The sequence below is a fragment of the Antedon mediterranea genome, chromosome 7 (genome assembly GCF_964355755.1).
Source record: "Antedon mediterranea chromosome 7, ecAntMedi1.1, whole genome shotgun sequence".
Classification (NCBI taxonomy): Eukaryota; Metazoa; Echinodermata; class Crinoidea; order Comatulida; family Antedonidae; genus Antedon; species Antedon mediterranea.
In genome coordinates, this window is record NC_092676.1 from 29,634,719 (window position 1) to 29,660,977 (window position 26,259).

General features: G+C 35.0%; 3 protein-coding genes across 7 annotated transcripts in view; 1 reads left to right on the forward strand and 2 right to left on the reverse strand.

Annotated features, from left to right (window-relative positions):
- LOC140054060 (uncharacterized) overlaps nucleotides 1-14,064 on the reverse strand; it is a 58,135-nt gene extending 44,071 nt beyond the window's left edge. For all 4 annotated transcript variants that reach the window (XM_072098887.1, XM_072098885.1, XM_072098884.1 and 1 more), the window contains exons 1-19: nucleotides 13,794-14,064; nucleotides 12,019-12,594; nucleotides 10,393-10,544; nucleotides 9,923-10,096; nucleotides 9,470-9,674; nucleotides 8,732-8,959; nucleotides 8,264-8,426; nucleotides 7,414-7,653; nucleotides 6,509-6,733; nucleotides 5,712-5,985; nucleotides 5,166-5,286; nucleotides 4,770-5,074; nucleotides 4,449-4,533; nucleotides 3,963-4,164; nucleotides 2,932-3,059; nucleotides 2,251-2,373; nucleotides 1,858-2,002; nucleotides 1,337-1,685; nucleotides 934-1,151 (exon numbers count right to left, since the gene is read on the reverse strand). In XM_072098887.1, coding sequence (XP_071954988.1) covers nucleotides 934-1,151; nucleotides 1,337-1,685; nucleotides 1,858-2,002; nucleotides 2,251-2,373; nucleotides 2,932-3,059; nucleotides 3,963-4,164; nucleotides 4,449-4,533; nucleotides 4,770-5,074; nucleotides 5,166-5,286; nucleotides 5,712-5,985; nucleotides 6,509-6,733; nucleotides 7,414-7,653; nucleotides 8,264-8,426; nucleotides 8,732-8,959; nucleotides 9,470-9,674; nucleotides 9,923-10,096; nucleotides 10,393-10,544; nucleotides 12,019-12,567 — 3,886 coding nt within the window. In that variant the 5' untranslated portion in view covers nucleotides 12,568-12,594; nucleotides 13,794-14,064. The remainder of the gene's footprint in view (nucleotides 1-933; nucleotides 1,152-1,336; nucleotides 1,686-1,857; nucleotides 2,003-2,250; nucleotides 2,374-2,931; nucleotides 3,060-3,962; nucleotides 4,165-4,448; nucleotides 4,534-4,769; nucleotides 5,075-5,165; nucleotides 5,287-5,711; nucleotides 5,986-6,508; nucleotides 6,734-7,413; nucleotides 7,654-8,263; nucleotides 8,427-8,731; nucleotides 8,960-9,469; nucleotides 9,675-9,922; nucleotides 10,097-10,392; nucleotides 10,545-12,018; nucleotides 12,595-13,793) is intronic.
- Nucleotides 13,511-19,807, forward strand: LOC140054064 (nuclear migration protein nudC-like). The gene is made up of 10 exons (XM_072098893.1): nucleotides 13,511-13,547; nucleotides 17,103-17,279; nucleotides 17,551-17,628; nucleotides 17,738-17,950; nucleotides 18,310-18,375; nucleotides 18,468-18,578; nucleotides 18,701-18,892; nucleotides 18,999-19,082; nucleotides 19,231-19,349; nucleotides 19,465-19,807. Exons 2-10 carry the CDS (start codon nucleotides 17,199-17,201, stop codon nucleotides 19,514-19,516), a joined length of 996 nt encoding a protein of 331 aa, XP_071954994.1. The 5' UTR covers nucleotides 13,511-13,547; nucleotides 17,103-17,198; the 3' UTR covers nucleotides 19,517-19,807.
- The window catches only part of LOC140054062 (origin recognition complex subunit 3-like), a 28,703-nt gene continuing 22,128 nt past the window's right edge, over nucleotides 19,685-26,259 (reverse strand). For both annotated transcript variants that reach the window (XM_072098891.1, XM_072098890.1), the window contains exons 10-18: nucleotides 26,109-26,242; nucleotides 23,661-23,724; nucleotides 23,251-23,447; nucleotides 22,419-22,546; nucleotides 21,837-22,038; nucleotides 21,580-21,721; nucleotides 21,083-21,199; nucleotides 20,447-20,520; nucleotides 19,685-20,345 (exon numbers count right to left, since the gene is read on the reverse strand). In XM_072098891.1, the coding sequence (XP_071954992.1) occupies nucleotides 20,240-20,345; nucleotides 20,447-20,520; nucleotides 21,083-21,199; nucleotides 21,580-21,721; nucleotides 21,837-22,038; nucleotides 22,419-22,546; nucleotides 23,251-23,447; nucleotides 23,661-23,724; nucleotides 26,109-26,242 (1,164 nt within the window). In that variant the 3' untranslated portion in view covers nucleotides 19,685-20,239. The remainder of the gene's footprint in view (nucleotides 20,346-20,446; nucleotides 20,521-21,082; nucleotides 21,200-21,579; nucleotides 21,722-21,836; nucleotides 22,039-22,418; nucleotides 22,547-23,250; nucleotides 23,448-23,660; nucleotides 23,725-26,108; nucleotides 26,243-26,259) is intronic.

Below are 26,259 nucleotides of genomic sequence, written 5' to 3' on the forward strand. Positions count from 1 at the left end.
TATTGTCTCTTGAAAAGGATGTTATGTTTGCTGATAAATGAAAATGTTCTATCATAGATAATTCTTTCCAAGGCTTTCGAAAAGATTGACAGGATGGAGATAGGACGATAGTTAGAAAGGTTGGATTTGGGGCCAGATTTGTAAACAGGGGTAACGCGCGCCAGCTTCAACCTGTTCGGAAAAACACCTTTGCAGAGGACAAGATTAAAAATGTGACACAAGGGAAGGGAGATAAGGTTGATAACATGTTTAATGGCTTTAGTATGGAAATCATAAGTACCAGGAGCTTTATTGTTATCGAAGGAGGAGATAATTCTTATGATATCATCTTCTAGGACGGGGGTTAAGAACATTGATTTCGGATTTGGTTGAGGAAGAAATTCTTTGAAAGAAACATTGCTGGATTTTGTTAGCAAGGGAGGGTCTGATTTCGACAAAAAAATCATTAAATGCTTTAGAAATAATGACGGGGTCTTTAGTTGGTACTCCGTTACAGTTGACAGGGGTATTGCCTTTGTGTTGGTTTCGGTTTTTATGGTTCAATAAAGAGTTAATTGATTTCCAGGTTGCCTTAATATCATTTTTTTGCTTGGTGAAAATATCATGAAAGTGGATTCTTTTGGCAATTTTGATAGTGGAGTTAAGTTTATTACGATATCGTTTATATTTGATTTCATTGGCAGGAGAAGGGCGGTGAAGAAATTTTGCATAGAGTTTATGTTTATACTTTATTGATTTTAGCAGTCCATTTGACATCCAAGATTTAATTTTTTTGTTCTTGTTTGTATTGTTCCTTTTCAGTAACGGGAAGTGTTGGTCATAAAGGGCTTTAAGTGTGTTATCAAAGAGGTCATAAGCAAAGTCAGGATCATTAGAATTAAGGAATGAAGGGTCAATTATCAAGTATCAAGTAAACTAATAGAAAAATCATACCATGCACCACGCTATTAAGATGATGCATAACGGTGATGACAACAGGCTCTTGACCTATGACCTCATCAAATGAACTTTCATTTTCACCGGCCCACCAAGACAATCCTTCTGAACACTTCAAGATGGCTCTACCAATCTCAACTAAGGCAGTACACACTGAATCCAGCCCAGGCTCAATGACAATGTTTGGAATGACAAATTTTACTTCTACCTCAAATCTGAAATAAGTGAATGGTTGTTAAATTATTAACTAAGTATTAATCTAGAATACCATCACTGGTGCCAAAATATATTCTGCACAAATGTCATAGAATGACTATCAACATGTGTGAGTGTTTCTACAGATTGATAGCTATTAAAACAAAGGACTCTTAATTTTATCAGTAATAATCAACAGACTTACTGCAAGTAAGTTCTTTCAAGGGTCTTCTCTGCCGTCCACGACAGATTTGACAGGTATGAAAACGATGTTGATGCCCTGCTTGAGTTCTCTTCCAAACTCACGTCGCTACGTCTACTTGTAGCTGTACCAACTCTACTACGATGTTTGCTCCCTGTGATTGGACTTGGACTGAGAGTTAGGTTGCTAGTTTCTGTAATGGTTTCAAGACGAGGCGTGGCTTGTTCTGTGTTGGCTAGTTCGCTCATGACATGCTCCATGACTCCTTCACAGCCGGATGCTTCTGCGAGAGTTACAAGACTTCGGCAGACGGAGGACAACACAGCCTCATAGACATGTTCAGAGTATAATGCTATGGGATATAAAAACACAACAAAATATACAAATGTATACTCAGCAATCTTTAGTATAATTTTTAAAGAAAAGATGCTAGATTTAAACAAGACCTGGAAGCATTTGTCTATTGGGTAGTAACTGAAAGTGTGGCATCCTTTTAAGTTGAGGACTGTATCATTAAAACATACCTAGCATGTTACCAATAGGCAAATCATAGTCGGTATTATCTGGTGACGTTGCCTCAGCCATCTGAGAAACAATTTTACCCTTTCGGCCAGAAAAGTGCTTCAAACTAGGAGATGACCTGTTGCTGGAATTGGCAGATGAAACTCGCTGGAAAAAATAAACACAGTGTTACAAAGTATATTAAAGTAAATTGTGTATGCCATATAGAACTCTGTCTACACTATCATACTATTTTGACAAAAAAAGTGTGATATGACATCATCATATCCATATGGCCACATGATATCATATTATTGTCACATAAAGTTAGTATAGACAGAGTGGTACTTATTAGAGATGGGGAGTATGTGGTCCACACATAATTATTATTATATATACAGTGTATATGTTCTTACCTCTCCTACTAGGATATGAATTATTTCATAAACAGCAATCTCAATATCTGAAACATATTCATGTAGAAGTTTCTTCTTTTCATTCACCGATTCTAGCATTTTGTCTGTGAATGTACCTGGAGGCTTCATCATAGAAAAACAAAAACAAAAACAAAAACAAAAACAAAAACGATTTTATTTCTACCAAATAAGGTTTTCTTTGCATCATTCTTTTCTCCTGCTGTTTTCTTTTTTTTTTTAAATATCAATTTGAAGTTTAATTTACAGTTTTGCTAACAATCTTAATAATGGTGACTTTGTTCACTGTTAGATGATATTAAAATAACATTTTAAAATGAAATATTGGATGGATGAAACTTTTTTTCTTTTAAAATTATAATAGTCATATACGAGCACAAGTATGTTAGGCCTTGTTAAATTGAACACCTATTTCAAAGAAGCTTTGTTAAATTTAATTATGATTGCCCTGCTCTGACGTAATTGTAATACATTTTGCAGGGCTGTAGCCACCAGTGCGATTGATAAGGTTTCAACCTGACCACTTTATATTCACAGACGTCTTTGACAACGCAGTGGCTTGATTGTTCCCGTTTCTTGCAAAAACTGCACCACTTTATTTCCTGTGGCTACATCACTGTTTTAGGCCTTCTCATCACCAAATCACTTGTTGAATTGACTTACCCATGAGTGAGCAAAAGCAGCATCAATATTGAAGAGGAATAACTTGCTAATATCCTGTAGCTTTGCTTGTATTGTGTTCTTGGTTATGTTGTTTATAGCATCTACAGTAGCCTTCAACTTTATAATAGCTAGATGGATAAAAACACACACAATACACGATCAATATTACTAGTTGTACTCAATATACAGAAACAAAATGATGAAACATGAAAATACAATTATGAAGTCATCTGTGTGCAAGTTGTGTTTCTCACATGACTGTGTTGATTCAATTTATGGTATTGTGAAGAGGAATGTGAAAACTTTCTGTTCCATGGGAAGGGAACTACATAATGCCATGCTACTGTAATTCTTTGTGTACATGTAGGAAAATTGAGATATCCTTCTTCACTCGAATCCTTGACAGATTTTATCCAGGCTCCGAGCTCTACCTACACTGTCAATTGTCAAAAAAAAACAAATATGGTGGTGATATACCTAAATATGATAGTAATATGACATCTTCATGTCCATATACCGTAAAACCTCGAAAAGAAGCCCATGGGCTTAAACCTCGAAAAGAAGCCCCTCTCTACAGTTTGCAAAAGTACTCTCGAAAAGAAGCCCATCTCGAAATGAAGCCCCCCTGGGCTTCTTTTCAAGATAGTATGGGCTTCATTTCGAGATAGACTACTCATACTGTATTGAGATGATGAAGAATTGTATTTGACGGTGAATCATAGGACTGTTTTTTTGCTTTTTATATTGTTTTTTAATTGGTATATTAAACATAATTTCATGGTTGAAAAAATGTCTCAAAAGTCACATTATTGTAGTAGAAATTCAAAAAATTTACAGTATTCATTTCGAAAAGAAGCCCCCCTCTACAGTTTGCAAAAGTACTCTCGAAAAGAAGCCCACTCAAGAGCACTAAAAAGAGAAGCCCATGGGCTTCTTTTCGAGGTTTTACGGTATGGGCATATCAGTTTGATAGTGTAGACAGAGGCTGTCACAAATCAAAAGATCCCTAACGCTCAACAAAAGTCCCTCACCTGTACGAACTTGATGTAGAAAAGCATCAATATTCATTGAATTCCATGCTAGGGTGGTAAGGCCAGGTTGCAGTGCCTGGATTACGCTATTGGTATGAGGCTTGAAGAGGCTTTCCAGTGGTTCTGGGATCATGGCAGATACATCGTTGAGCTCACTTAGACATTGTAAAAGATGGTTCTGATAGCTCTTGAAGCGATGCTCCTGCGATGTTAAAAAAGCATTTTAATTCAACTCCTTTATTTATTTTGTCAAGCACTCTGGCTCGAAAATTGACTTGCTTGTCACATATATATAAAAATAATAAAATATTGGTAAAATACAGACAATACAACACCAAAATTAGTAATATGTTTAGTATTTTTATACACAAACAATGGAAGAATTATTCACATCATGTTAATTTACATCGTACAAATCTTACAGTTAAAGTTCAAATCATATAATGTGATATGTAGTGGTGTATCAACAATAAAATTTAAACAAACCTGCTTAGCAACGAGCAAGGCAGATTCTGGGACATTGATACCAAGTCGGCTCATCCATCGACATTCTTGCATCATTTGAAGCACCCTATGACCAGATAAAAAAAAACATGTGTAGAAATCTGCAGAAACCCTAGTCATCACGCTATTTACAAAGCTCTAAATATTGTTGTCTAAAATAACTTTTTTCCTTGATGCATGAATACATGTACATAGTTAAGAGAAACTTGGAATTGTTTTATAAATAACTTTAACATTTATTCAAATATAAAATATGTGAAAATAAGCTGCTTTTGTTTACAGAAAGTTAAATGCCAAACTGACCTTTCATCAGCGTTAACCACAATGCATCTTGTTTCTGGATGTACCACAAGCAGTGTCGCTTTCAACCCCGCTTTAGCCGGTTCAAGCTGCGTCTTCCAATGACTCAACCAAAGGCTTTCAAACGTAACGAGTGCAGTAGCGATACGGTTGTATAACTTGACAATGCGTGAGAATTCCTTCATAGTCATTATTGCTTTGTTGTCACGGAAGATTTTCATTGGTTCCTCGATGCGATATAAAAGCTGACGCGACCACTGAATAGCGCCAGCTACAGGTGGGGCATTCCGCATTTTGATTGGCTCATCCTGAATTTATAACAAAAATGTGATATGGTATAATTCTACATAACAGGAGTATTGTATATATTATTGTATTCAAATTTCATATTTTCCTTACCTTGTACTTCTCATAGATTTCCTTAACTTCTTCTAAGTCTGTTTCAAAAGCTGTGAACATATCCATGTACTTTTCAGTAACTGTGTACTTTACACCTTGACGATGCATTACAGGGGAAAACCTAAATTTAAAAACAATTATCAAGATATCATACATAACTTGTAGTGAGAAAGGGTTAGTGTACCAAAAGCTCTGCATTTCTTTCTTTCTATTGTATCGTTTTGATTTAGCATTTTGCTTTTCCTTTCTCCACTGATACTCACAACATTGTCATTTTTTCAGTGCTTTTTTTTTGTATCTCCATTGAGATCCAGATACTGATACCCACAACATTGTCATTTTTTCAGTGCTTATTTTATTTGTATCTCTATTGAGATCCAGCCACTGATGGTCACAGCATTGTCATTTTTTTTTTTATTGTCTTTTGATCAGTAATCTATCAGTCACATATATATATCTATCTATATCTATATATATATCTATATGAAACTTATGGCCACGTTTATCCTTGGACACACAGACATACAGACCCATACAGTACTGTACCTTGTCAGGATATCCAAAGATTGATGTGTTTTCATTTTTCTGAGGAAGACGGCGTGAAGGTAGGCACACATGTATGCTTCTATTTGCTGCACAGTCGCTTGGAATTCTAGATAAACTTCACTATATCGGTCCTTCTCTTTTCCTTCTACGTCCAGCATAATCTCGGTTGTGATGTTCGTGGAAAGTAGCGACTTCATACTTGTCACATGGTCGCGGACGATTGATGATATGCTGGGTCCTTCATCATCCGGGTCATCAATGTTGAAAAGTTTTCCTTCAAAATGAAAATGTCATTTAATTAAAGAACAATACACAACTGGCAACACCATAATACAACAATAGAGTACACAATGTTTTTGCTGGGTTCAAAGATCAGAGAATTGCTCTTAAAATATTACAAAAAGCATCTGTAGCGTTTTAAAAGCCATGCCCTCAGCAATAAACCAATTTAAAAATGGACTGAAAATTGTTTGTCTGACCTAGGCTGCAAGTTCACTCCATTCAGACAAGGTTATGAGAAAAGTTTTATGAGGAACACACAAGTTGTGGCATCATACATTTCTAATATATTCATAATTCAAGGTAGATCAAGTATGTAGATATTAAAACTGATTAGGACAAACAGGTTGCAGAACCCATAATTCAAGGTAGATCAAGTATGTAGATAAACTGATTAGAACAAACAGGCTGCAGAACCCATAATTCAAGGTAGATCAAGTATGTAGATAAATAGATAAGGACAAACAGGCTGCAGAACCCATCATTCAAGGTAGATCAAGATAGGTAGATAGACTTACTTAACAGAAGTACATCTTGAATAGATAACCCAGATTTAGTTGACGTAGCAGCTAGTTCATGCACCTCATCAGCGTTAGTTACCATCTCATTGGTACCAACTCCATGTTCTTCTTCATCCTCGTCAGCTCCTTCATCCTCTTCCTCTTCTACTACAGAGGTCAGTATGTTGTGGGTGTGTAGTCCTCTCAGAGGACTGACGGATGGGTTCGAGTCATACGATGTCACTAAATAAATTGCATTTACAATAGATTAACATTAGTAATTGTACAGTACATAATTTTCCTTTTAAACAATTTACTTTCATTAAACATTAAATAATGTCATTTACGATAGAATTAACATTAGTAATTGTACAGTACATACTTTTCCTTTTGAACATTTTATTTTCATAAAATAATGTCATTTACAATAGATTAACCTTAGTAATTGTAAAGTACATAATTTTCCTTTTAAACATTTTATTTTCATTAAACATTAAATAATGTCATTTAGAATAGATTAACATTAGTAATTGTTTTTGTTTGTTTTTTATTTATCTGTTAATATCATTTCTATGTATATTTTATATGTAAATGATAATAAATGAAAATAATAATTTTCCACTGATAAATGAATGATGAATGAATACAGAGCACAGATATAATGAAATCAATTCAACTCCAAGTTCCAAAGATATTTTTGCTGAAATAACCTTGGAAAGTTGTTGGGTCCATTCCATGTTTTGCTTTCCTTCACTAAATAAGGAACCATTTTCCACAAAAATAAAGCACATATGCTTGAAAAAGTTGTGCAAATAGTATAAAAAGGTTACATTGGTTTACTGTTCTTGATTTTATATCTTAAAAAGTACATAATTTGTATTTTAAAAATTCATTTTCATTAAACTTTTTTTTTGTTTACTTACCAACTGAATCTGGTAAATTAGACGTATTTGCAACATTCTCAACATCGTCATAGTCATCCAACTGTAGGTCATCTTTACGAGGACGTGGGAGGCCCTCTATAGTTTGGATAAGTTTACTGTACTGAATCAATGTGTAGACAGAATCAATTACTTGACGAACACGGCCACAAAAGGAATCCATATGCCCAAATATGGATTCCTCATCAGTAAATGGTATACCATGGCCATCAGTCATATCTCCTATAAAAATGATGTTTTTGGAAATTAATAGTGAATCATTGAAAACAAAATACTGTACTGGAATTCATCCTAGTAAGGTAAGAAATTTTGTTGGTGCGATACAAAGAAGAAAAAAAACATAACATAAAATCAACAATCATTCCTGTATGTACAGAATAAATAAGAAAATTTGAATGTAACAATACCTAAATACACCCTTAGTAAAATGAATTCGTCCTTTAAAGTTGCAGGCGCAAAAATATGGAACAATTTACCAATTAATATTAAATCGGCACCAACAATTACGTCCTTTAAGGCTAGATACAAATCTCATTTCTTTTCATAAACACTGTATTATATTTAATTAAGTTTCTCTTTTGTATATTTTGATTAAGACAGGACCACAATGTAAAACAGATACACTGTTATCTGATTGTTTTATCCTGTATAAATATATTATTTATTAAATAAAAAAAATAAAGAAAAAGGTACCATATTTACAAAGCAGTAAACAATACAGGAGAGAATACAAAAATAACTAATGGTTTTTTAGTTCCGATGGTTTCTTCCAAGCACTATGTTATGTGTGTATGCAAAGAAACAATAGAAAGACACAATAATGGTATCATACCTGCTACTGATGGTGTCTTTGATGGTCTGGTGTAACCTCTGACATACCCCTTGCTAGGCTTAGATGTCGGAGCTCCAATTGAGCTTATCGATGGGAAGTGAGTGAGTGCGTGGGCCCCTCCTAGGCTGTCTCGCAGATTTCTAACCATCTCCTTGTAAGCATTCTACAAAAAACAAACAAAACAAACATTTCATTCCAATTACAGAGACTTCAAAATCATTTTCGAATCTATTACTTTTTCAGCTCCATTTCTTTGGAACCAACTCCCCGAACATGTTAAATCTAAAAATTCATTGAACTCCTTTAAATCAAATCTTAAGATCTTTATCATCAGCTCGGACTTTGACTTTACTACATGATTTCATTCATTGCATTGTTGTGTCATGAGCATCTAATTTGTGATGAAAACCGAAACAATATAAGTTTTCCTTATTATTGTCAATATAACATTTTTGAGATGTTTCTTACGTAAAGGTTGAGGCAAGCTTTCAGTCTTCCAAAGAGTGTATCCTGCTCAGTGCCTTTCTCTTTACTCTTCTTCTTGTTGGTTGGTTTAGGTTTGGAGACCACATCACCAGATGCAATCTGGTTGTCAACCTCTTCATAGATCTTTGGCCAAAGTTGGTCCTCTTGGTGACTGCTGATGGTCTCACTGCGCAGGTAGTCTTTACAAGTGTTTACAAGCTGATTTGTGATCTAAATAAAAGTCAATAAAATTCTCTTAATGGGAGAAAGCACTTAAAACATAAACCCATTTGACTTCAAGTCAATTTGACTATTTTTTTTTTTTTTTTTTTTTTACAGATTTTCAATCTAATTTTTGGTCACAGTGACGACCTATTATCTGACACTAAAATGTCATATTCAACGAAAAAAGAAATACTTTTTTTCAGGGGGACATATATCTTTAAGACAAGACTGCTCACGACATACCACATTGTTCATTCCCAAATGAGGTAGCATTGATTCTCTCGGTGAAGTGATTGACCACTGTACAGTGTCATATTTGATTTACTGTATTACACATAAAGCTCCGACTACACTTTGAAACTAGTTAGACAAAAAAGTTTGATGTGCCCAAATATGGTAGTGATATGACATCATCTTGTCCATATATGGGCACATCACATTTTTTTTGTCACATAAAGTTTGATAGTGTAGAAAGAGCTTTAGGCATGTAAAAATATTATTGACAATGCCACCTACTTTAGTAAAGAGGAGCCCCAAATATCCTCCTCTGGCATAGAACCTTGAAATTGATTCCATCTGCTTGACACTGTTTACGAGACCAGGGAGGGCGGTGTTTACCATGCTAGCTGGAGTAGCGCCATTGTATAATTGTTCAAAGTGACGCCTCAGCGCTTCAAGGTATTTTACTTTGTCTTTTGTTTCATTAGCTGCATCTGTAATACTGAAATAAAATGGATATAATCAATATTATTTTGAAGTTCTAGTCTAGTTTTAGTTTATTTGACAGTCTTTGTACATTGATTTTGAAGGAAGAAGATTTTTTATCTCCATTGAGATCCAGCCACTGATCATTTTTTCAGTAATTTGCTTTTGGAATTATATTATATATATAAGTTAGTATAAGTAAGTATAAGTATATAATTATTGGATTGGATTAAACTAACTGGTAAGGTACAGTTTACAACTAACCTGCCGTCAATCAGCTTCCATTTTTTGATGACCTTTGATTTTGAGCTAATAAGTACACCAATGACAGTCTTGCATTCTTTTCCTTTAAGTTGTTCCATGATACTAGTCAGCATTCGCTGGCGTCGTTTCCATCGTTCAAGTTCAGATAAAGGACCGGAATTTGGATCCATAAACCTTTAAAAAATAATGATTTTTTCATAAAACTGAACAACATGTTTTAAGCCTTGTCTACACTATAAAACTTTATGTGACAAAAAAATGTGATGTGATCATATATGGACATGATGATGTCATATCACTACCATATTTGGGCATATCACCACCATATTTGGGCATACTGTATCAGACAGATATTTTAGACAGAGCTTAATTTCCTATTACTGTACATTGTTCTTCCAACTGTATAGAAATGGATTTTAAATTATATATTAAATATTCAGTATTAAATCAAAATATTATAAAATGTCAACCTTTCATCTCCACCGTCTGTCAAAGCATTATCAATGGTTGAGATCCATTCTGTGACTAACGCTTCGTACTCTGAGATAATGTTACCATCGTAGGCTGTGGACCGATGCTTACTGAACTCATTACTCACAAGGTTCTCTGGTCTACGTAACACCTGCAATCAATATTCAAATTTATGCTAAATAATATTATAAAAAAACTATATATATCTAAAGAGAGTATTTTTTAATATACTGAAAACGTCCTAGTTTTTTTAAAATTTTATTTTATTCAATTTTTAGGTACAAACAACAACATATATAAAAAAACCGATGCAGCACCCTGAGGATTGCTAAGAGTGCTAAGCACCATCAAATTGGCTTTCCATACTGCACTTCAAACATATAAAGTAAAACAATACAAATACATAAATAATAAAGATCCCAGTAGACCCAGTACATGCAAGCAAGAATATATATTCTGATATGTTATGCAATGTGTACATTTCATTGTTGTGTTCAAATGTCATGCAACTATTCTAATATTTAACTTATAAACCCAAATAAATTGTGGCTTAAAAAATACATACACACAAGTGGAGTGCCTAAAATAAGGATAGGTGTAAGGCAATACCAAGGGGAGAGGAGTGGGACAAGAGGGGGAGGGGGACAACAAGGGGGGGGGGGGACAACAAGGGGGGGGAGGGGCTGTGTGGGTATGTCTAAAGCACCTACAGTGTGTCAAGAGTAAATCCCTATAATTTTCAAAATGCACCATTTGCATCCATGTTTGAAGTGAATGGTAATAATTATTATCTATGATGGCCTATGGTCAAAGAGACAAAAGTTAGTGTAGTATTATTTCATTTTTTTTCCTATCATTTATTTATTTGACACAAGCGGTCAAGGGGTTGCGTCAGCAATAGAGCGCCATAAGTGTCCACAACCCTTAGATATAATTATATTTATCAATATATATATTTATTTATTTTTGAGAAATAATTAATAAACTTGACCATTTGTTTTCAATAGTTTTTGTGTAACAATGTTGCTAGTAGTAGGTTAACACATGCAGGGTATGGATATACAAGAAATAAGTACAAGAAATTAAATTGGTTATTAATTATCATGCATTTGATTGAATCTTACCACATCATCATGTAGACACCAGGCGTTCTGTCAATGTTAATAAAGTAAAAACTAATACCAAGCAAACTTAAAAACATTACAGAAACAACATTAAATACATTAAAAAAACAACATTAAATACATTAAAAAAACAACATTAAATACATTAAAAAAACAACATTAAATACATTAAAAAAACAACATTAAATACATTAAAAAAACAACATTAAATACATTAAAAAAACAAAATTACTGATATGCAAAAAAAAAAATAAAAAAATAAATTTTAGTGGGAAGTAGATGTTAAACATTCAGGTTTAAATAAAAGAAAATGTTAAAAGTAAAAATATGTTGAATATTAATTGTTAATGTTAACAAAACTTAAAGTAAAAACGATTAGACTATTAAAAAAAAAAACTGACTTAAATAGCAAAGCCATTCCTTGTAGTAAAAAAGAAAACATTAACATTGTACTGTCAGTTTATTAACACATTGAAATATTACACAGAGAGATGAGTTTACCTGTTGGCGAGCAGCGGTGCTTGGTACCTTGACGGTCTCTGTCAAAGCAGCTGTGTGCTTCTCAAGACTGTTTAGACAATGGCTTACTTGTTCCGGTGTACAATGTCCCCAATCGGTTTGAGCACGTAACAATGGTAGGTAGATATCGGTAAGCAACGTATTCAAATTGTCCAGAACGCTGTGTCGAAGTTCTCCACAGAAAATGTCTTTTTCCATATGCACTTGATCAACTTCACGGTCGGTATCGTGCCGAAGCAAATATAAAACTGTCGTTTGTTCCACATCAACATCTTTTAACGTTGCAAGAGAAGTTATGACGTGTAGCTGTCTTGTGCTTTGTAAGCCGCTTGGTGTTAATGCACTTGTTTGTGGTCGGTCTGAGTAGAAGAATAATTTATTTGGTCCGCCTTCTCCCAAAAATTTATTGATTAAATCTAGCGTTTCTGACTCGCAGAGGAAATCTTCCAGCAGAGTTGGATTGTCACTGAATCCACCGATGTGAAATGATTCCTGGATTTTGGTTGCAATCCACCAATGGCGCTCATCCATACTGACTGTATGATTTTGAATATTTTGCTACAATACAAGAAAAAAAATTATAAGATTAATAAATGACCGTGTGTTTGTTGGTCGCAGCAGAACCGTACTTGATCCAGGACGACCAGGGAGTGCCAGCAGGGTCAATAAACAAATGATGGTCTAGGCCTAGTGCATACTCTAGGGGTGTCTGATCATTTCGGCCGCCAGTCATTTCGGTAGCCGGTTATGGAATTGCTAAATTCATGAAACGCCAAAAAGGACAAAATATGTATTGTTAATTTCGGCCGCCAGAATTGTAATTATTCTTGAATATGTATGACACGCCATGTGTGTTAAAATGTTAATATTTTACTAAATACTGTATTATTAAGCCGAATCGGCGGTCTTCAATTCCAGAAACAGTTGCGATATTATAGCGTGCACATTGCCATCACTACAGTGAATATTAATGATATTTTTTTAATAAGAAGGAGGTGATGCTGAAGTTTTTTTTATGTGCCAGTCAAAAACACTTGACTTGATTCATATTAAAAGAAACACATTTTTACAAAGCACACGCATCTTCGGGACTTAAAAATAAATTAAAAAATAAACATTAAATTAATATTCATTTTGACCAAAATATTCAGACGGTAAAATACTGTAACTAATATAACTTTAAATCTATGCCTACGGCAAAAACAAAATGTATTTAGCCCATTGCACAATTGATCTCTAGTTTAAATGACCATAGTTCTCTGTGGCGTTCCATAGACTTGATAAAGTTTTTTTTTTTTCACTGTAATACTGTACAGTTAATGAGTTATTTCTGGCTATTTCAATTTGGCGCGCCATACCTGGCGGCCGAAATGATCATGCCATATTTTGTCCTTTTTGGAGTTTCATGAATTTGGGCGTTCCATAACCGGCGGCCGAAATGATTGGCGGGCGAAATGCACTGTGACCACTCTAGGCAGGCTAGGCCCAAGTTCAAGTTAGGCCTAGGCTAGGTAGGCCTAGTTATTTTAATATAAAGGCCTCCTACAAAATGTATTTATTAGCATGCAAGAAGGGCCGAGCAGATACTCTACACTACCTACTAGGCCTACTAGGCTACACCTAGGCCTATACTCTAGGCCTAGGCCTAAATACATTATACTATTTGTAGGTCTAGGCCTAGTCTAGACTAGTTCTATGCCCGTTATTCATTCATTCATATGCATAATTTTATCAGAAATAAATACTGCAAATAGTACTTTTAACAGATTGTTCAATCAGGGAGTTGTCTCCCTGGTTCAATCGACTTTTGTTTACATCCAGGACGCCGCCATTTTTATCCCGTCGTCAAGGGTCTTCATTTGCAAATCCCCGAGCTTGATACAAAATCAATCAACCATCACCTTGCTGTGATTGGTTAATCGTTAAATTAAGATTTGTAGCGGCTGAAACATGATATGGAACGCTACGAGTGGCACAAAAAAATGAAATAAACAAATCAGTGTTTGATTTTCCATCCGTGTTTATCACTCACCGATCGTGTCACATGGTTGACATCCCTATTCATTCCGTGTTTATATCACTCGCAAATCAGTGTGACGTGACGGGTGACATCCCTTTCCATTCCGTGTTTATCACTCACCGATCAGTGTCACATGATTGACATCCCTTTTCATCCCGTTTATCACTCGCCGCAAGTGTCACATAGGTGACACCCCTTTCCATCCCGTGTTTAGGCTATATCACTCGCGCACCGGAATCACCTTTTCCTTTCGGTTTTCCATTGAGTATAGTGCTCGAACCAACCATTAAATAACAAAGACACGAGTCTTCCCTGCTGAGCTACCTAGGTACTCGCCGAAAGTTGAATTGAATTTATTCCCGATAAACATAGCTAGATTCAAAAAGAGGGAGGAGAGAGAGAGGTTTGAGAAAAACGTTTAAGAATGGGAATGAATTCATAATTTTTCTTGTGTTCACGTGTGTCGCTACGTTTAGTACGTGCTTACGCTGGTGCTTACGACCAGGTTATCAAGGGATCAAGTTTTAGTACGGGTTATATGTCTTCCAGCTCGATATTTGTCCCAAAATTGATTTTTTTAGCTAACTTTGTTATTCTTGAGATGCTGAAGAATCCAAAAAAGTTAGGTGCCATTTTTTTAAACCACTCCTTCAGCCGCCATTTTGTATTTGGTCATCCATGGTATCATTGGAAAGGGAATGTAATACAGATTGTATTATTCCATTACACCCATAGATTTTGTATTCTGAATACAGTTTTACTAATATCTATTCTATTTTCCTTTGTTTATTGTCATAATTTTCCAATTATGTAAATAAATTGTTTTTAAATGTACAATGAAAAAAGTAGTCTCCTTCGTAATAAGATAAATACGGTTTTTCTTATTATTTTATTTTTAGTAGTTTACATTTCTGTTTTTCGTAAAAAGACAAAAAATGCTACGTGTCATGGTATCATTTGCGTAGCGTTCAAAATCATTTGTATTTTTGTCAAAGTGGGTACCACACAATATAAAGCCATCTGTGCACAATGCCAATGTTAATTGGCATGCCTTTCTCTTTGAACGTCAGATGAAGTGCAGCAAACAGAATGTTTCGATATTATTATAGGCTACAGTGAAAAAATCTTTTTTAGTACTCTTGGGTACGGTGGCTTCTTTTCAACCGGTAAGCTTTTTTTCCGCATGGGGTTCTTTTCAAGATTACTTTTGCAAACTAAAGGAGGGGAGCTTCTAGGTTCCCGCCCGGAAAATTGTATCTTTACATGATTTGAATTTCTAATAAAGATTAGCAAAATCAAAAATTAACTTTTAAATTTAATTTTGTTGCTTAGCAAAGACAATTTTGAAAAAAATATTTATTGAAATATGAAATTAAATATTAAGTCTCCAGTTAAGCTCACCATGGTTGGGGCAGAGCTAAGAATGAAAGCTTATTCTCCGGAAATTATGAAACGAAATATATAAGTCTTCAGGATCAGCCATATAATGGTGATTGTTTCCCAAGTGTGAGACATGCAATGCACGCGGCCGTGACGGTAATTCAACAAAACAAAATTATGAAATACAAACAGAGCTAGCACAGAAAAGCCTACTTACTAATTTTAATATTTCTATAATTTAGAAAACAATTACAATTATCACCTTTGATAATTATAATGTTAAATTTCAACTATCCAGATGCGAAGTTTAGGTTGGGTTTTAAAAAACTTGACTTCATATGCTTCAATTTCGAAGATCTGCTTAAAACATATTTATTTATTTATTCTACCATAAACTTTTATTCACAACATAATATCAGTAGGCCTACAATACAATATCTTGCATGAAACGGATATTAAAAAATACACTATAATGTATAACGGTAGATTTATAATTATAATGTAAAAGATTAACAAAATAAAAATGTAGTGTTGTGTGTTGATCGCGAATGACTAACAATACCATCTTTCCCACAGCACATGTGCACACTCATTTGCATAATAAACGCACGGCATACCAAACTACGATGAGATAAAATTAATTCTCTTCTAACACGTAACGAAGAGAATTAATTCCCTTTTTTTTACATTAAAATAAATTGAGGGCGCTAAACATAAAATTTAAACCACCAAAGCAGTTTGCGAGAGCCAAAAAAAAAAAAAGATGGTAAATGTGCTCTCCCTGCCTCAGCACTAAGGCCCTGCCACAGCCTTTTGGGGTCGTTTCCACCACATCACCAGATGCATTGATGTTGTCGCCTCATGATGTGTGGTGGAAAGGGGGACGTATGATCTGTGAACCTCAAACACAGTGGCTCGCATAGCCTTAACTCTATTCCACCGACCAGCATGGGAATCGAACCCACGACATACGTGTTGTTAACACGACGCTCAGACGACTGAGCTAATTGATCATTTTGGTTTTAGCAAGGTTAATAGGATATTTATGACGTAATGATCAATTACGTAATACACGTATAAATAGACTATTATCAGCTTTTCAGTCATGTATTTGGTAGCGTAACGGGTAATGCTCAGTTTTGAGTGCTATCGGCTGGGGTTCGAACCTCGACGGATATTTTTGTTTGTTTTGAATATTGTTTTTTTTAAATAGAGATATGTGACATTGTATTGTCGAACAATGGTACCATACCGGTAGGTATTCAAATATGCTTAATACGAAAAGATATTGATGAAAGAGATTGAGCACAGTGTGTATTAACATACGAAAAGATATTAAAATTCAGTGACTTATTTCTATTTTATATTACTATGCTCCCCTGGCTCCAAATTGGGTCCACATGAGCACAATGTAATAACATACGAAACGATATTAAAATTAGTGACTTATTTCTATTTTATATCACTGTGCTCCACTGGCTCCAAATTGTGTCGACTTGAGCACAGTGTATTAGCATACGAAAAGATATTAACATTCAATGACTTGTTTCTATTTATATCACTGTGCTCCATTGGATCCAAATTGGGTCCACTTGAGCACAGTGTACTGGTGCTAAACTTGGTCCAGTGAACCAGTTACCGTACTACTATATTTCTATTTCGGAAGTAAATAAAGGCATAAATGGCGCTCCGTAGAAGTAGAGAATGCTCGATCGTCGAAATGACGCTCTGAATATACCTCACGCACACACACATATTAATCATGGCGGTGACTGGAGATGATGATCGTTTTGATGGGATGTTGCTGGCAATGGCTCAGCAGCATGAGGGTGGAGTACAGCAGGTAAGTTGTCTTTTATATACTGAATAACTGCAATATTGCATATTGTGTAATTTTGAAGACATTTGATAATATATATATGAAATGGCTAGGCTAAGAAAAGTCTTGCAAAAGCGATACTGGTGGGGTGACAAAACGCGGTTTGGATTGCCTGAATTGTGGCCACGAGATGGTTAACAGTCGGCCTAGCCAGATGTACTTGTTTGCCTAAACAATATTAACATTTTAACCAGTAATTAAGTACGTTTTCTCACTCATTTATTTTCTCTTTCAGTTGATCGACACATTTTTTTCGTTTCTAAGAAGAAAAACTGATTTCTTTACAGGAGCTGAAAAGGGACGAGCTGAACAGGTAGGTAGGGTTTTTTAAGGAGTGAAGTGCCCTCTATAATATAGTAAATTATTGAACGATTCCTTGTAATTACTAGAATTAAATGTAATGTTATCTTTTATAAAAACAGCTTGTAATGGATAGCTTAAAGAAACATCAGAAGGAAGCGATAAAAACACAACATAAAAAACAGGAAGATAATGAGGCAGCAAAGAAAGCCAGAGAAGAAAAAAAGCGTAAAGAAGCCGAAAAATCAGCAGCAGCGGCAGCATCCGACACGGCAGAGATTAAAGAAATAACGGACGAAGAAGCCGAACAGTTACAGAAACAAATTGATAGCAAAGTATGCATCAAAGAATTTTTGCTGTACCTTAACAAAAAAAGTGTCAAAATATGGTAGTGATATGCCTAAATATGGTAGTGATATGACATCATCGTGTCCATATATGGGTACATCACATCACAAGTTTGATAGTGTAGACAGAGCTTCATTTACTCTTCACACTCCATTATCCCCTGCTTGCTGATTCCATTAGCCATAACATTGTACTGTATATGTATTTGATTTTTTAATTTTTCAATGCATAATATACAAAGTGCGACTATACTCGCGCTCAAAGCATTTTGCGCGTTGATTTAAAAACTGGGTTACAAGTGAATAAGTTGTACATTATTTACTTTTTGATTATTGTTTTTTTTTAGAAAAGTGAAAAGCCAGAGTCTTCTGCTGATGCCAAAGAGGAAAAGATTACAGAGAAAAAAGATCCGGTAATTATTCGTTTTTAATTTTCATCCAGTGAATTGAATATTTATTTTAAGTATTAAGCAATTAATAATTAATTGGTATCTTCAATATTCAGTCAGATGATGAGGAAGAGGATGAAGATGATAAGGGGAAACTGAAACCCAATTCTGGTAATGGATGCGACTTGGACAAATATAGCTGGACACAGACTCTTCAAGAGTTAGATGTAAGTATTATGTCACACTTGGCCTAACATAACAATTAAACTGGGTCAGGGAGTGAAGTGCGATACACTACTGTATAGTCCATAAATTAATATTGCTTGAAAATTCAAATTACTTTTTCTAGGTCCGTGTTCCTTCACCTATAAAAAAAATCAAGTCTCGAGATGTGATTGTAGAATTTACAAAACGTACCCTGAAAGTTGGTCTGAAAGGACACCCACCAATTATTAATGGAGAGCTCAACAAAGAAATAAAATTAGAAGAATCATTTTGGACTCTGCAAGATAGTTGTATTATTGTACTCAATATGGAAAAGGTAACGCTTTCATACTAGAAATATCTATTAAGCATTTATTTATAATAAAAATTCTGTATCACAGTATCAGAGGGCAATTATATTTCATTTTTGTTGACATTATTAGGTGAATCAAATGGAATGGTGGAGCCGCTTATTAGTAACTGATCCGGAAATTAACACGAAAAAAGTTCAACCTGAAAATTCAAAGGTACGTGTAATATTCCAACAACAAAATGTGATGTTCCCATATACTGTAATGGACATGGTGATGTCATATCACTACCATATTTGTTATAAGAACTAAAAGCAATAGGAGGTTTTGATTGACAACATTTTAAGATCGGTTTATCTTACAGTTGAGTGATTTAGACGGAGAGACGAGGGGAATGGTAGAGAAAATGATGTATGATCAGCGTCAGAAACAAATGGGATTACCGACATCAGACGACCAAAAGAAACAAGAAATGCTTCAAAAGTAGGTCAACATCCATTTTATATTTGACTGAATCATCGATAAATTGACCTGAGCTATGACCTCATTATCTATGAAATTCTAATATATTATCTTTTTTTTATTGTCTTTGTTTTAGATTCATGGCACAGCATCCTGAAATGGACTTTTCTAAAGCTCAGATCAATTAAACGCAATTTATTGTGCAGACTCCGAAGGAACTTTTCCGAACCACTGCTGGAAATACAATTCCTTTTTTGTGCTTCTTAGTTTTAGTAACTGCAATACATTTTTTATACTGGCCAAATTTATCAAAATGGCAGTGAACAATGAGATTACATTATAATGTATCCATTGATATACACAGTACTTCAACGAGGTAGTGTCATCATTGCATAAGTTTATTATAAGTAAACAAAATATCAAACAATGTGTAGTATCTTTAGTTTTGTTTTTGTTATAAAGAAATAAATAATCCTGTGAACTGTACAAATCTGTTGGCATTCATTTGAAGTTGTAGCATATTGTGTAATGCTCAACAGCTGTATTCTCACCTCATGCACATCATCAATATTTATTTTAAATAAAAATCAGCATCCACCCCAGGTCAACCGTGCCACATGATCAGTATTTATTTTAACCAATCAGCATCCACCCCAGGTCAACCGTGCCACATCACCAGTATTTATTTTAACCTATCAGCATCCACCCCAGGTCAACCGTGCCACATCACCAGTATTTATTTTAACCAATCAGCATCCACCCCAGGTCAACCGTGCCACATGATCAGTATTTATTTTAACCAATCAGCATCCACCCCAGGTCAACCGTGCCACATGATCAGTATTTATTTTAACCAATCAGCATCCACCCCAGGTCAACCGTGCCACATCATCAGTATTTATTTTAACCAATCAGCATCCACCCCAGGTCAACCGTGCCACATGATCAGTTTTCTTTTTGGTATGTTTGATGAATCCCAGAAATTGAAGCTCTGATACAGCACGTATGAAACGTGCACTTTACACCAAGTTAAGGCCAAACTATCACTTTCGTATGCTTCCAATTATAAAATGACCAAAATTCAATAAAAAAATTGTTTTTAAATTTTTAAAGGATACTGTAAAACCTGGTCTTCCTCTGTGTTTTCATCTTCATTCTCAGAGCTTCCTCCTTTTACTACAGTGATGAAAGCCTTTTAAAGAGAAAGATTTTAAGTTTTATTTGTAAAAAGTGTATATCAAACAGCAGTAAAGTAAGGGGTATGGTACAAAAGTATAAAGATATTTAGATATTGGCATAAAGCTTGATACAATGAAATGTGAAAAAGGAAACCATTTCTATCAGTTTTCCTGGAGTAAAAACAATAAAATGTTATCAAATTGGTCGCCAAGCAATAGACAAAAACACTTGAAACTCATTTATGACAATATTCAACAATTCTAAAGCTCTGTCTACACTATCAAACTTTATGTGACAACAATGTGATGTGCCTATATACTGTATGGACATGATAATGTCATATCACTACCATATTTGGGCACATCACACTTTTTTTGTCAAACCAGTTTGATAGTGTAGACACAGCCTAGCTTAAGATTGGTTTCCTCTTGGATGTGGGGGCAACATAAGTGAGTTAAAGATCACAAGCAACAATTCAGTCGATTCATCGTGTCTTGTTTGGTTGCGTTGCGTCCAAGTGAGAACCAAGCTTTAGAATGGATTCACTAAATCTGAGAAATAGATAAAATGAATACCTGGAGCCAATCAAAGAGATTGATAAAACGGCCGCACTCTAGATGAAGCTTGTAGATGATACAAAGATCTGGGAATGATTCCACCATTCTTCCTGAATCAGTCTTACAACACTTACACTAACAGAAAAATCAAAGCATTTGTATTTTATTATAAATCTGTACAACTTTATAATATTTTCGTTAGCAATTTTCACTAGTGCTTGCGAGGTTCTTCTAATGAACAAGGGTAGATGACACAAGATTCAATATTCTTTTATTGTCGCTTTAAGCTCTGTCTACATTATCAAACTTTATGTGACGTGCCCATATATGGACACAATGATGTCATATCACTACCATATTTGGGCACATCACACGTTTTTTGTAAAATTAGTTTGATAGTGTAGACAAAGCTTTAAGGATATTCACTGGTAAATCGGTTTGACAAAAATTGGTTTTCCGAATGAATGAACCTTACAGATCAACTCATGGTTGGCAGAGCAGAATAAACTGGTTACCTGAAGATAGTAATGTGGGTTGCTAAGGGCAGTTTGCAGAGCAGCTCTTGGTGATGCATTGATGTGATGTCTGACCTCTGACACAGCTGTACAGTAATACACTTCATACAATGGCATGCTTTGTGGACATTTTAAATAATTCCTGAAAAAAAAGGGAAGATATTAACTAATTTTAAGTAATGCAGGTCACAACACATTACTAAGTTGTCCTGATAAATACAACATTTGACATTAAATACCACATTCAATCCATTTACCTGAACATTTCTTGTAGGTATGTCATACAATCATCCCGAAGAGCTTCATACTTGGTCAGTTTTCTAGATTTCTTTGCGGACTCCATCAATTTCTTTTGAAGACTTCTTAACGTTGTTTTCTCTCTCCTTCCTGTTTCTTTCGTCTCCTCTATTGGTTCTGGTTCTGCCTTTTCTTCCTCTTCAACAAAATCATTACAGCTATCTGGAAAAAATAAAGAAACTTTCTATATTTAATTAGTCTTAAGCTCTGTCTATACTATCAAACTAGTTTGACAAAAGTGTGTGCACAAATATGGTAGTGATATGCCTAAATATGGTAGTGATATGACATCACATAAAGCTTTACTTCCTTTTGGTGTAGAGTATACCTAACTTTACAAGCATTTGTTTGTTGTAGTATAATATTGTTTGAAGGTTTGCCTGCCGAAAACACTCTTGAGGACGATCAAAGTGTATTGAAATGTACAAGAAACTCAACAGTTCTATAACTAACTAACTATATTATACTGTACATGGTGTACCGCACACTTTATATCAACATACTTCAAATGCAAATTTTAAAGTAATAAAGGTTTCACTTACCACCAAGTTTGATCAATCGTGTCCTAAAATCATCAAGTTTATCAGCTTCAGCATTTAGCTTGCTGCAGCTTTTTAACTTGACCTCACATTGACCTAGAAAACTGATTAGCTCATCTCTTGCAAACATTCTAAAAAGAAAAAATCATACATACATTTTATTTAGCTTAAAAATCATTTTTCCTAGCACCTGGCATACATAGTCACGTCATACTTACATACATATAGTGAGTGAGTGGCCGAGCGGTTAAGACAGTGGAACCGTAATTACGTAGCCATAACATCGGCATGGGTTCGAGGCTCACTCACTCCATGGTTCTGGTGGTAGAACGAGTCTTCTCGGATAAGGACTATAAACCGTAGGTCCAGTGTACACATCTAGCTCGTGTGCACTTTAAAGAACCTAGTGCATCTTTCGAGACGAGTAGGGGGTTACTCCGGTGTATTAGTACATCACAGCCACTGATCACCAACTGGGCCCTCTGGGAGACCAGCCTTGACTGAAGAGTTACCCAGTATAAATATATATTTCAATCAAACTTATGCTGGGAAAAACATAAAAATACTGGTCGTGCTATATAAAAAATAATAATAATAATAATAATAATAATAATAAATGAAAACTTATATAGCGCCGGTATCCTCCACCCATGTGGCGCTCATGGCGCTTTGTGCATTAACAACGTGCGAGAACATCAGCGAATAGCGACGTCTTGTAACAATGATGGGTAAACAAACATCTTTCCTAAAATGCAACTTTATTTAAGCATTTGAAATCTTCTACACTGCGTCTCATAACATTCTCATTTTCATCCTTTCACAACCTGATCCCTACCTAGCAAGATTATTGGCATGCTGATACTCCTCAGTGTTTACAATGGACATTTCCAGACACATGGCATACAACTCCCGTAGTTGTTTACCCAGCGGATGTTTCGGTAGACTGCGTGTGATGATGTGAAGGCAATGCATGATGGGTACAAATGTTGTATCATGGGAAAACATGACATTGGCCATTTCAGTGATAGCAATCTGTGGATTTTAAAATAAAAAAAACTATTAATTATAATGTTTATATGACATACACAAACTGTCTGTTTAACCTAATCTAATGTCTTCTAATGTCAATATATACACAACTCACCGCAACTCAATGTAGACAGGCTTTAATGATAACGTTTAACATAATGTCTGTGCTTAAAGTAGCCTGTCTATCAATATATATAGTGTAAACGACATGCTTACTTTTGCTTCAGCTAAGTTCTTCTTAATAAGTACCTGCTTTTCTCCTTTGAGATGTGGAATGTATCTGCAATATTTAATGTAATGATTTTGTTAGCAATTATACATTGCATCTTAAACTAGAGAGCTTTTAATTTGCCATTTGTCATTGTCTGACCTAGAAGCCCCTAAACTGTGTTAGGATGAGAAGCAAGAACACATGTCCCAATATTCCAGTATGTACACAGTGAATTGTCTGACCTAGAAGCCCCTAAACTGTGTTAGGATGAGAAGCAAGAACACACGTGCCAATATTCCAGTATGTACACAGTGAATTGTCTGACCTAGAAGCCCCTAAACTGTGTTAGGATGAGAAGCAAGAACACATGTGCCAATATTCCAGTATGTACACAGTGAATTGTCTGACCTAGAAGCCCCTAAACTGTGTTAGGATGAGAAGCAAGAACACATGTCCCAATATTCCAGTATGTACACAGTGAATTGTCTGACCTAGAAGCCCCTAAACTGTGTTAGGATGAGAAGCAAGAACTAACACATGTCCCAATATTCCAGTATGTACACAGTGAATTGTCTGACCTAGAAGCCCCTAAACTGTGTTAGGATGAGAAGCAAGAACACACGTGCCAATATTCCAGTATGTACACAGTGAATTGTCTGACCTAGAAGCCCCTAAACTGTGTTAGGATGAGAAGCAAGAACACACGTCCCAATATTCCAGTATGTACACAGTGAATTGTCTGACCTAGAAGCCCCTAAACTGTGTTAGGATGAGAAGCAAGAACACATGTCCCAATATTCCAGTATGTACACAGTGAATTGTCTGACCTAGAAGCCCCTAAACTGTGTTAGGATGAGAAGCGAGAACACATGTCCCAATATTCCAGTATGTACACAGTGAATTGTCTGACCTAGAAGCCCCTAAACTGTTTTAGGATGAGAAGCAAGAACACACGTCCCAATATTCCAGTATGTACACAGTGAATTGTCTGACCTAGAAGCCCCTAAACTGTGTTAGGATGAGAAGCGAGAACACATGTCCCAATATTCCAGTATGTACACAGTGAATACAATTCAATTCATATAAAAATCAGAAAATCCTTGTTAATACACTGCAGTTTAAAATACTGTACATGGAAAATGTGTAAACAATAGAAAAGTAGTATATTTAAAAGTTATAAAAAATAATTCATACATACGAATTTATATGATATACTTGGCGCAAATCTACAGTTCCCTATTGTTAAAAGGCCTATATTGTATCAGTGTTAATAGCTAGAATTTATATGATATACTTGGCGCAAATCTACAGTTCCCTATTGTTAAAAGGCCTATATTGTATCAGTGTTAATAGCTAGAATTTATATGATATACTTGGCGCAAATCTACAGTTCCCTATTGTTAAAAGGCCTATATTGTATCAGTGTTAATAGCTAGAATTTATATGATATACTTGGCGCAAATCTACAGTTCCCTATTGTTAAAAGGCCTATATTGTATCAGTGTTAATAGCTAGAATTTATATGATATACTTGGCGCAAATCTACAGTTCCCTATTGTTAAAAGGCCTATATTGTGTCAGTGTTAATAGCTAGAATTTATATGATATACTTGGCGCAAATCTACAGTTCCCTATTGTTAAAAGGCCTATATTGTATCAGTGTTAATAGCTAGAATTTATATGATATACTTGGCGCAAATCTACAGTTCCCTATTGTTAAAAGGCCTATATTGTATCAGTGTTAATAGCTAGAATTTTTATGATATACTTGGCGCAAATCTACAGTTCCCTATTGTTAAAAGGCCTATATTGTATCAGTGTTAATAGCTAGAATTTATATGATATACTTGGCGCAAATCTACAGTTCCCTATTGTTAAAAGGCCTATATTGTATCAGTGTTAATAGCTAGAATTTATATGATATACTTGGCGCAAATCTACAGTTCCCTATTGTTAAAAGGCCTATATTGTATCAGTGTTAATAGCTAGAATTTATATGATATACTTGGCGCAAATCTACAGTTCCCTATTGTTAAAAGGCCTATATTGTATCAGTGTTAATAGCTAGAATTTATATGATATACTTGGCGCAAATCTACAGTTCCCTATTGTTAAAAGGCCTATATTGTATCAGTGTTAATAGCTAGAATTTATATGATATACTTGGCGCAAATCTACAGTTCCCTATTGTTAAAAGGCCTATATTGTATCAGTGTTAATAGCTAGAATTTATATGATATACTTGGCGCAAATCTACAGTTCCCTATTGTTAAAAGGCCTATATTGTATCAGTGTTAATAGCTAGTACAGATTATTTGAGTCTCTATTTTATCACTCGACCAAATGATACTTTGTTGTTTTTTGTTTAGTTTTTATATATGATATTGATGTTTGCTGATTTTTGTCAAACTAAATGTTGAATTGAATGCAACATTTATTATGAGAAAACTTGCCTTTTGACAGACTGTAGTTGTAAAATCATATCAACATCATCTTTGTTCAACTTCTGGACACGGGAGGCCACATCTTGTTGTCTACAACATAACACACTTGCTGATTGGCTAAAAAAGTGCTCCATCATGGCAAACTATTTGAAAATCAAAC